This window comes from Elephantulus edwardii, unplaced genomic scaffold (genome assembly GCF_000299155.1).
Source record: "Elephantulus edwardii isolate Elephantulus edwardi_28Jun2011 unplaced genomic scaffold, EleEdw1.0 scaffold00011, whole genome shotgun sequence".
NCBI lineage: Eukaryota > Metazoa > Chordata > Mammalia > Macroscelidea > Macroscelididae > Elephantulus > Elephantulus edwardii.
The window spans coordinates 31,582,850-31,594,463 of NW_006399761.1; the positions used below are offsets into that span (position 1 = coordinate 31,582,850).

Below are 11,614 nucleotides of genomic sequence, written 5' to 3' on the forward strand. Positions count from 1 at the left end.
GCTGAGGGGCAAAATTTCAACTCAGCAGCTTGATATAGCTGAGCATTCAAATTTTGGAGTAGGAGGAGAGTTATGTGAGAAGTAGCCAGAGAGACTGGGCTTGAGTCCAATCATAAGCAGAACAGTATACGCCAGGAGATCACTTATCGTTGCAGATTAGCTGTTAAGATTTCCTCTTTACTTCATCTTTCCACCTCCCTTGATTCAACCTCACTCTAGTCCAAGGAAAACACACCTACACGTAGTTGTTGCTTTTTCAAGAAGAATGGTAGAGATTATATATCTTAAAGGACTTTAGAATTGGAGTAGACTTTGTCCTTGGTTTGGAAATGGTGCAAGCTATTAACACACTGAGCTTCTATCTAAAAGGTTAGACAGACATTCAGAAGTGTTTCAGATAAAAGACATGGTTATATGCTTCAACAAAACACCCAGCCACTGAAAACCGTGCAGACAGCAGTTCTTCTCTGGCATACAGGAGTTCACCAAGAATCAGAGGTGTCTCCACGGCAACCACTTTTTAAAAAAATTTTTTTTATTATTAATTTCAATGAAAATTTACAGAGACTTTGGATTTCCATTCATTCATTGAGGCAACCACTTTTTAATGTCTTCTTTTAGAGATTGAAAAAACTGGAAAATAGGCAGTTGAAGGGACCACCAGGGCATTAGTGGGCTTCAGACACCTTGATTTGATGTCCAGAGCTCAAGTCTTCACTCCAGCCCTGCTTTAAGTAATTTTAAAGTTGAAAATGAAGCCTCTCATTGAAAACAAAGCCCAAACCTAGGAAGAAATATTACAAAAGCCATGGGATAATTGCTTCCACCCTTCAAAACAAATACAAACGCTCTAAGGGATGAGTCACTGGCTCAAAACCTCTAGTTTCACAAATGAAAACATGTACAAACAAAATATTTAAATAGACCAAAATACTGATCTAGTTTCCCCATTTTCCCACATTCTGGTCACTCTATAGTTACACTGGATATTCTGAAAGAAAACGTAGGACTCTGCTTGTAGTTAATTTACTGTTCTTAAGATCTCCATATTCAAGGAAATAATTTAGCTTTAAAATAACTAGGAATATACCAATGTTTTTATTTAGCAGAAACTGACTTGTAGAGGATTCTTCATTGAGTTTTCAGATATAAATGAGATGTGAAACCAATACTTAGACCAGGGAGCTGTTGTCCAACCAGAACAAAGGAACGATGAAGATTTAAAATCCTTCTCCATAGCTATTCAATCTGTATACTAAGAAAATCATTCAAGAAGCAGGATGATGTGACGAAGGGTGTGGCATTGGGAATAGAGGAAGACTCATCAACAACTTTCGTTAAGTAGATGACATAATCTTGCTTGCTGAAGGTGAAGAGCACTTGAAACACTGGAGAAGAGCAAAGCCTTTAATATGGATTACATCTTAACATCAAGAAAATAACAATCCTCACAACACGACCAACAGGCAACGTTGTGATAAATGGAGAAAAGATTGAAGATGTCAACAATTTAATCTTACTTGCATCCACAATCAACCCCCATGGTAATAGCAGTTAAGAAACGAATAGATGTTGGTGGAAGTGTAAAATGGTGCAACCACTGTGGAAAGCGGTGTGGCGCTTTCTCAAAAAATTGCAGATAGGGATACCATTTGACCCAGTAATTCCACTACTAGGAATATACCCTAAAGAGACTATAACCACCATCCAAGCAAATATATGCACACCCATGTTTAGCGTGGCTTTGTTCACAATAGCAAGGAGTTGGAAACAACCTAAGTGCCCATCAACAAATGAATGGCTAGAGAAGCTGTGGTATATTCACACAATGGAATACTACGCTGCACTTAAAAAGAAGAAACTCATGCAATATTATTCAAAATGGGTGACCCTGGATGACATTTTGCTGAGTGAAATATCTCAGTCACGAAAGGACAAACATTGCATAGTGCCACTGTTGTAGAATGGGACTGACATCAGGGTTGGGGTAAGAATGAGAAAAACTGGATGAATTATGTATACTGCATTGAAACGGATGAGGGAGAGAACTGTTTAAAAGCAATATATTATAGGGCATTATGATTATCATAAGAGTCCAGAATGAAGGTTGCAGAGTGGAGTATACTTTGGGTGGTGGTGGTGGGGTGCAGGGGGATTGTATACCAATGAAGGAATTTTTCTTTTACTTTTCGAAGAGCGAACTGGGGGTGGAGGGGAGTGGGTGGGGAGAAAAGTGCAGCAATGAGTGACTGGAAATCCAAAATCTCTGTAAATAAATGTTCATTGACATTAATAATAATAAAAAAATGGAAAAAAATCAATAGATGTGTTGCATTGGAAAAATCTTCTTCAAGCACCTCTCCAAAGTGCCAAGGAGCAAGTATGTCTCTTTAAAGACTAAGGTGCACTTGATCCAAGCCGTGTTCTTTTCAATTACTTCTTATGCATCTGAAAGTTGGACAATGAATAAGGATGATAGAAGAACATCATATCTTGAAGTTATTGTTGGAGAAGAGTGCTGAATAGCCTGTGGACTGCCAAAAGAACAAACCGGTCTTGTCTTAGAGGACATCCAAGCAGTGCGCTCCTTAGAGGCAAGCATGGTAAAACTTTAAGTCACATACTCGGGGCATGCCGTCAGGAGGGGCCAGTCTTTGGAAAAAGACATCATGCTGGGAAAAGTGGAGGGTCAGAGAAAGAGAGGAAGACTCTCAACAAGATGGATTAATAAGAAACTAAGAAAAGAGGGGATAAATAATAAATACTACACTGGAACAGATGAAGGAAAGAACTATTTAAAAGGAACATATCACTAGGCATTATATGTACAACAGTTCAGAGTAAGAGGTGTATAGCAAAAGGAACTTAGGGGGAAGAATTGTGCAACAATGAATGAATATTAAAAAAAAACCCAACAAAAGCCCTGCAAACGGGGAGGGAGAATGATGGAAGAGGAGGTAAGATGTCCAACAATGAATGAATGAAATTCTAACTTTTCTATAAAATTCCATTACAATAAAAAACAGATGGACTGACACAGTGACTGTTACAGTAGGCTCAAGCAGACAGTTGTAAAGAGATTGTGACGATGGTGCAGGATAGAGCGTGGCTCAGGTCTGCTGTTTAGAGGGTTGCTATGAGTTGTCGTCAACTAGATGACACCTCACAACAATGTCATTTAGCAGCTATCTGAGAGACTGTTATGCATGGAAAATGTGGGCATTGAAAAGAATGTTTTCTTTTAGCCCATTTATAATTAAGTCAAATGAGCCCTGACACCAGTGCTTTGCATGTTGTATTGCTAACCAAAAGGTTGATGGTTCTTATCCACTTGCCACTCCTTAGAAAAAAAATGAAGCAGGCTTCTTCTTCTAAGAGATTTACAGCCTGAGCAACGTTATTGAGGGTACTTATGATTCTGAATTGATTGTCCAGCAGTAGATGTGGATTTTGGGAAGAGTTACCCCCAATCCAAAATGTTGCTGTTTCCTGGTAGCAGAAAGACTTATTGTAGGTAAGCTAGAGGAGTCAATGGTTGTCTACCTTCCAAACCCAGTGTACAAGAAGCTCTTTAGAACACTCCCAACAGTCCTGCATATTCTTACATAAAAGGCTTTCAAGCAGCAAAAGAATAAATCTCCAATTTCTTACTATTTTTTCCCACCATAAGAGAATCCATGCTGTTCAAATGAATATCAAAATAGTGTTGCAAAGTATGAAGTACCTTTTCAAAAGGAAATCTATTTTCTTCTTCGGGAATTCGTTCTCATACAGCACGCTGACTTTGTGCCAGGTACCTTCCGTTCTTGGAGCATGCAAGGTGGTTTCAACCCTGATACATACACTGTTACAGCTCCATGTCCTCCTATTGCTGAGCTACTGAGCTGGGTGAAGGGAGAGCAGTCACCATGGAAGGTGGAACGGAGAGAAGAGTGGAACAAACACTTTTTTTATTGCCGGCCAGAAGCCTGGGCAAGCCCTGCTGATCCCTGCTGGAACACTGCACTGTGTTAACAACCAGTGGTGATCTATGAATGTTGTTTTTAGTTGCCATTTAGTCAGCTCTGACTCATGGTGACCTTATGTGTATAACAGAATGCAATGGGGCTTGGCCTTGTGATATCGCCACAATCATTGGTACACTAGAATCCATTTTTGTCACTACAGTATATTTTGAGTGCCTTCCAACTTACAGGGGTTCACTTTTCAGCTCTGTGTATCAAGGTCTGTTCTGATCCATAAGGTTTTCATTGGCTAACTTTCAGAAGTAGACCGCCAGGCATTTCTTCCTAGCTTTGTAGCTTGGAAGCTTCCCTTGAATCTCTGGGTATTTTAGATATCCATGGCTGAGCTTCCAGCATCTTAGGAATGCTCAAGACAGGGCAGAATCACAGGCTTTCAGATGTGTTATAGGCCTGATAAACAGGTGTACTAATTTTACCCCAAATTCATCCCCACACTTTGCTGTGCAGATAAAGAACTGTGAGTACCACTGACTCGAACAGAAGTCCACCTGCTGATTATTTGCTTCCCAAACTACGATGCAAGTTAGGGCGTGATTTTCAGTGCCTTTATTAAGAAATATCAAAAGTTGATTCCACATCCATACACTGTTTTACAAAGTCCAAAGGAGGAGGATACAAGATAGGCCACCAGTACTCCTGCTTGAACACCAGAGCAGCTTACCACAGAGGCAAGCCTTTGTAATAGTGATCTACAACAATGGTTTTTCCCATTTCCCTAGGACATAACAGGAATAATTTGAGTTACCTGAAAGAGTTTGTATAAGTTAGAAATACTTAAGTCCTCACATTCTGTCATCACCCCTCCCTGAATGAACAGAGCTGTTTTTAGGAAGTCAACCCTTAAGTCTCAGTCACTGCTGTTTGCATGATACTGTCACAAAGACTGCCTTGAATGTTGGAAAACAGTGCAAGTTACACATTACACATGGGAGAACCCGTACACATTTTAATTATTATTTACTTACTTATTTAACAGTTAACATTAAAGGGGGACTATTCAACTTGGAAACAAAGTTTCACAGTCAGTCCACGGAATCACCAAGTGTACGGCATATCTGGCACTTAGACTGAGTGCCAGTCACACAAGATCAACAGCGTGAGCGAGGACAACCGGGTGCAGGGTTACCACCACAAAATATAGAAAGGGATCTTCTCAGATGCATCACGATCTTTTATATCAGGGGTATTGCACCAGAGGGGAATTACACTTTCAAAATAATTGGGGCTAGTAGGTCATCAGTACCAGGAGCAAAACAACCAAGGTGTGGTGTGCCTCAAATAAGGCTTGTGCTGGTTTACCTAAGAGTGGACTGATTTGCGGAGAGACTGTCCAGCAACACGAGAGAGGCCCCGGGTCCTCAGAGCTTCATAGGAAGGACTCCTTGTTCACCCACATGAGGCTGCGTGTCTCATTGGGCTTGCATTCATACTCAATGACAGAGAAGGGGCTCCCCCACTGGCAGTGATCACGTTTGTGGTAGTTGTAGAACTTGACTTGCCACACCGTCTCGAAGGTCCCAATATCTGTGAACTGAAGGGAAAGAAACACAACCATGATTTTCTTAACAAAAGCAATGCCACCGTGGCTTGCTGCTGCTGAGTCTTTTCCTAACTCACTGAGGCTTCATGGAGAACGGGATGAAACATTTCCTGGTCCTGTGCCCTCTCCCCAACTGGCTGCAAACTGGACCTTTGTGAGCCAGGGTTGTTGGTGACTGATTTTTCAAGGCAGATCACCTGACCTTTCTTTCTAACCTCTTAGTTTGGAAACTGTTGAAACCTCTATAGCAGCAAAGTAACTAACATGTAAACCTCATTCACAGGTGGTGGTAATTCTAAACCCCGAGTTAAAATTTTCTGGGGGTAAAAAACCACTCTGGGAATTTTTAAATGCTCAGAATTTTAGTACAAGTACTGAATAACTCTGGGCACAGAAGAGAGACTGTGAAAAGATGAGGGAACAATGTTTACGGCCAATTGGTTCTACCTAAAAAATAACAAAAACAAAAAAAACCTCAGCTGTACAAAACAACTGCACTCAAGATAATTTAAATAAAGTATGATTATCCTCTACTACTCAAAGTAAAAGAAAAAAAGTCATTGGTGTCAAGTTGGAATCAACTCCCCACTGCCCCTCTGCAGGTTTTCTGAGGCTGTATGTCGCACAGGAGGAAATTGCCCAGCCTTTTTCTGCTCAACAGCTGGTGAATTCAAAGTTATAAATAAGCCTGTTTTCTGGAACTTTTAATTGTTGAAGATCACACCTCAACTTTCTGATCTCAATGTGTATAAACTAGAAGTCCACGTTAGATTATACCTTACATAACTTCATACTGTATTACAGGAGATTCGAGGGAGGCACGGTAAACCCTTTCAGGAATCTGATGTGGGAGATATGATTATTACCACGACTGCAAAGAGCAATGCATCTTCCAAGGGACTGATCACCACGTTTCACCCAAGCCAAGGTTCTGACTCTGTTGGTCAAGAATCTGGTCCCTATGCTCTTCTTATCTTCTAGGGAGGAATCTGGTAGGGAATCTATTGGTAATTTTTCCTGTTCTGGTTATTAGTAGAGTGTACAAATTCAGGTCTGGTGCAGTTTCACTTCATCAGCTATGACAGAACTGGGAAAACTGGTTTGAAGCTTTGAACTCTACACAGAATCCTTCTGAGCCATAACCTTCCAACTCCCTTATAGCTGAGATGGCACAGAATACCCCAGAGGCCACTGGGAAGATGTTCAAGTGGTCTGTGGGATAGCCTGACCCCATGACCACCTCCTGGAGCTATTTAGAGGATTTGGCACTCAACATTATGATGTCTGTCGTTATTTACTCGGATGATCCTCCTCTGTCATGGCAGGGGACAGGGACTGACTTGGCAGGCTTCCTAGACTTGTCAGGAGCCGGAAGACACGATGGTGTTAGGAGGAGAAGGCTGTGAGCAATAAGATCTTTATACACTGCAGTTGCTGCGGGAGGAGGGTGGTCAGGTGCTTTCCAAGATGCTCTCAAAATTATATCTTACACCATTGCCTCATCCTGCTAATTTGATCCCAAAACAAGACTTGGATTTCCTTTAGGAAATTTATTTGCCTTAAAACAGTAAGTGAAGTCCACAAACCTTCCGTCTAGTTTTGAAAATAAAGTACCTCTTTTTTTTTTTTTATAGTGTCATGGTTTAAAAAGTTGTACAAGTAGCACTATAGCATTATTAACAATACAGACTGTCCTAAATTAAATGTGTGTTACCAACTGAATGATTAGTTAGACTGTAGTATTTCCATAAAATTGCATTTCATTTATAAAGAAACAAAAGAAGGAACTTACTGATTTAGGCAAAAAAGAAGTCTGGCTCTTAAAGATATACCAGGGAAAAGAATTCAAGTTGCAAAGGATACATAAAAGGACACATAAAATAAAATTCTAAAACATTTATGATGTCAGTTTAAAGAGGAAGGTGTGCCTGATTTTGGCCATGGACTTTACAATCACTAACTATGCATCTGAGAGCTGGACAGTGAATACAGAGGACTGCAGAATACAGAGGACTGAAGAATTAAGGCCTTTGAATTGTGTTGGAAAACAGTACTAAGCATACCATGAATATCAAAAAGAACAAACAGATACATCTTGGAGAAAGTGTAGCCACAGTTACTTCTTGGAGAGAAAGATGGAAACATTTTGTCTCACATACTTGGGGCTTGTTGGCAGGAGGGGCTATTCTTTGGAAAGGACATCATGCTTGGAAAGGTAGAGGATCAGTGAAGGAGAAGACTCTCTACAAGACAGGCTGACACATTGGCTACAACAACGGGCTCAAGTATGTCAGAGATGACAAGGACGGCACAGGATAGGGCAGGATGCAGATCTGCCGTTCACAGGTTCACCGTGAGTTATACTTGACTCAACAGCACCTCAAAATAAGAGCAACAATGATAATTTATCACATATATTGATAGACAACATATCACTGATGACCCAGGGCCTGGAGTTAGGGTGAAGAGGAGGGAATTGATGGAAAGATGCAAGAAGATGCCATCTAGGATGAGGGAAACATTCTATATAGTGATTAGGAGGTGGTTACATAATCAACACTCATTGAGTTATGTATGTGAGTGCACTTATTACATAGAAAAAATATATACCTCAATGTTGACTAAAAACAGAGACAATCTAGCCTTGGGGTGTAGGCTAAATCAACTGACATAACTCATTAATGTAATATTAACAACAACAACAACAACACGTTTGATGAGTAGTGTTTGGGGTCTTTAGAGTTTACGAGGGGCCATCTAAGATACAATTACCAATCTCTACACACCTGAAACAAAAGAGGAAGAAATAAAGACTCAGAGAAGAAAGTGATGTACAGCCCTACTACTTTGCATGAACTATGACGTCACCTTGGCTAGAGGGTGTTTGGCTACAACTACTGACTTTTCCAACCAAAGACACAGCAAACAGAATAGCACTGTTATGTGCCATTGAGTTGCTTGTGACTCATAACAACAGCTCTGAATCTTGCTCTATCTTGAGACAATTTCATTGTCTCGGACACACCTAACCTCAATATCCTCACTACTGAGTCAATCCATTTCATTCAGTCTTCCTCTCTTGCACTGTTCCTCCAAATTTCCAAGCATAATGTCCTTCTCCAAGGACTGCTCCCTTCTTGCCACATGCCTAAAGTATGTGAGACAGAGCTTCAAAACCCTTATCTCCAAGGAGTAGCCTGGTTTCACACTCTCAAGGACAGACCTGTTTGTTCTCTTAGCAGTCCATGTATATTCAGTACTCTTCTCTAGCACCACAACTCAAAGGCATTGATTCTTCTTCTAATATCCTTAGTCATTGTCCAGCTCTCTGATGCTTCGCAATTGTGAAGACCATGGCCTGTATCAGACACACCTTAATCTCTAGACTGACAATATTGCTCTTCAGTACTCTGGCGAGGTCTCTGACAACAGATTTTCCCAATGCAATTTATCTTTTGATTTCCTGGCTGCCAGTACTAAGAGTACCGTTTGTGGAGCCAACCTAGTTGAAGCTGTTAATAATCTCAATCGCTTCTCCATCTACCATGATGCTGCCAGTTGGCCTAGTGGTAAGAATCTTTGTTTTCTCGTCTTTTTTTTTTTTAGTTTTATAACTTTATTTGATAATCAGCTATTATTTTTCATCCACATTGATGGTCTGTAGATTTTTGAAAGTGGTGACAGGTACACAGGTAATCAGTGTACACAGCTTATTTGGGGAATCTTCATCCTTATGTTTTTCTGGACAACCGTACACAAAGGCGGTATGGGGCATTCCTTATTCCTTTGGCTCCGATGGTTATTTTAAGCATGTTGTTAATGTGAGCATCTGGTGTTCCCAATCTCCTTCATAGCAAATTGTCAGATCTCCTTGAGTGCCCAATGGCACACTTCTTAAATCTCACTCCATGGATGCACTTGTGAATATCAATGATGTGCTCTCTGGTCACATCACTGATGGCAGAGCAGACTTTCTACCCTTCCTGGCAGGGGCCATAGGGCCAGGACCAGGCTGGATGAAGAGGGCTGAGAATCTTCGTGTTCTTGATACTGAAGGCTGCAGTCCTTGACCTTCTGCAGCAAATGCCTCAGGTCCTCCTCCGTTTCAGCAAACAAGATTGTATCATGTGCATAAGGCAGGTTAATGATGAATCTTCCTCCAATCATGATGACACATTCCTCCTCATAGAGCCCAGCCTCGTGGATGATCTGTTGCGCATACAGATTGAAGAGGTACGGAGAGAGGACACATCTCTGGTGTACACCTTTCCTGGTTTTGAACCATGCAGTGTTTCCTTACTCTGTTCTGACAACTGTCTCCTGGTTAAAGTATGGGTTTCACATAAGTACAATCAAGTGTTCTGGGATTCCCATTCTTCTCAAGGTCAGCCACAGTTTTGTTGTGATCCACACATGCCTTTGCATAGTCAGTTGAAACACAGAGACATTCCTCTGGTATTCTCTTCTCCTCCACCTCCACCCTCAGTCCTCTTTGCAGTGTACCTCTTATTCTGGGCTGTTGTTGTATGTATAATGCTTAATCATATATTCCTTTTAAAGACTTCTTTCGTTCATATGTTTCAATACAATGTTTATTATCTATCTACTCTTATCCTATTTTCCTCTCAACTCTTCACATCAGACCACTTTATAAGAGTGGTGCTATGAAGTATTTATCCTTTGGTAATATTTGATAAAAGCCGATAGTTGTAGAGGAGCTCCAAGCCTTTTGTTCACAGGGTCACTGTAAGTCGTGCTCGATTTGAAGGCAATTAACAACAACAATAACAACATTCTCTTAATACATTGTTGTTGTGTTAGGTGTCTCCAAGTCAAGTATGACTCATAGTGACCCTATGAATAAAAGGTCTGAACCCTGCTCTATCCTGCACCATCTTCACACTTCCTTTCACAAAAGAGACCATTGCAGCAGTCACCCTGTCAATCCACCAGGTTGTGGGTATTCCTCTCCTCTATCAATCCTCCACCCTTCCTAGTAGCATGTCCCTTTCCAAGGTATACCATCCTAACAACATACTTTGGAGTATGTGAGGCAAAGCCTCATCATCCTTGCCTCCTAAAAGCACCTCTGGCTGCATTGTTTCTAAGACATAGCTATTTGTTCTCTTGGCCATCCATGGGATGTTTAGTGCTCTTCTCCAAAACCACAACTCAAAGGTCTCAATTCTTCTTCTGTTATCCTTATTCATTGTCCAGCTCTCAGATGGAGAGCAAGTGATCCAAAAGACTATGGCCTCAATCAGACACACCTTAGTCCTCAAACTGACATCATTACTCCTCAATAATGTGGGGATTTCCTGGCAGTGCAAGAAATTTAACTGCAGATTTTCCCAGTGCAATGCATCTTCTTATTTCCTGACTGCTGGTACCAAGGGTGTTAATTGTGGATTCAAGCAAGATGAAAGCAGCTGACAGTTTCAATCTCCTCTCCATCCATTATGACGTTGCCTATTAGTCCAGTGGTAAGATTCTTTGTTTTCTTGACATTGAGATTCAATTCATACTGAAGGCTACATTCCTTGATCCTTTTCAAGTCCTTCTCATTTTCAGCAAGCAAGGCTGTGTCATCTTCATAAATCAGTGTATTGATGAGTCCCTCTCCAATTCTGATGCAACACTCCTCTTCAGAGTGCAGCTTCTTGAATAAATTTAGTCAGCATACAAATTGAATAGGTATAGAGAGAGAATACAACCCTGATGCACTCTCTTCTTAATTTTAAAACCATGCAGAGTTTCCCTGTTCAGTTCACAAAACAGCCTCCAGATCCAGGTATAAATTATGAATGAGCTCTGGGATTCCCGTTCTTCTCAATGTCAACCATAACTTGTCATGATCCACACAGTTAAATGCCTTTGCATAGTCAATAAAGCACAAATAGACATTCTCTTGCTATTATCCATTTTCGGCTAGGATCCATCTGACATCACTAATGATATCCCACGGCCTCTTCTTCTTCTTCTTTTTTTAATATTTTTTATTGGGAAAAACATATTGGGGGTACAAGGAGGTGAGGGTTGGGGGCAGAAG

The 11,614-nt window shown here is 40.8% G+C and overlaps 1 protein-coding gene across 1 annotated transcript in view; it reads right to left on the reverse strand.

Annotated features, from left to right (window-relative positions):
- Positions 1-5,391: 5,391 nt before the first annotated feature.
- The window catches only part of CNRIP1 (cannabinoid receptor interacting protein 1), an 89,812-nt gene continuing 83,589 nt past the window's right edge, over positions 5,392-11,614 (reverse strand). The window contains exon 3 of the mRNA XM_006880979.1: positions 5,392-5,556. Within this exon, the coding sequence (XP_006881041.1) occupies positions 5,392-5,556 (165 nt within the window). The remainder of the gene's footprint in view (positions 5,557-11,614) is intronic.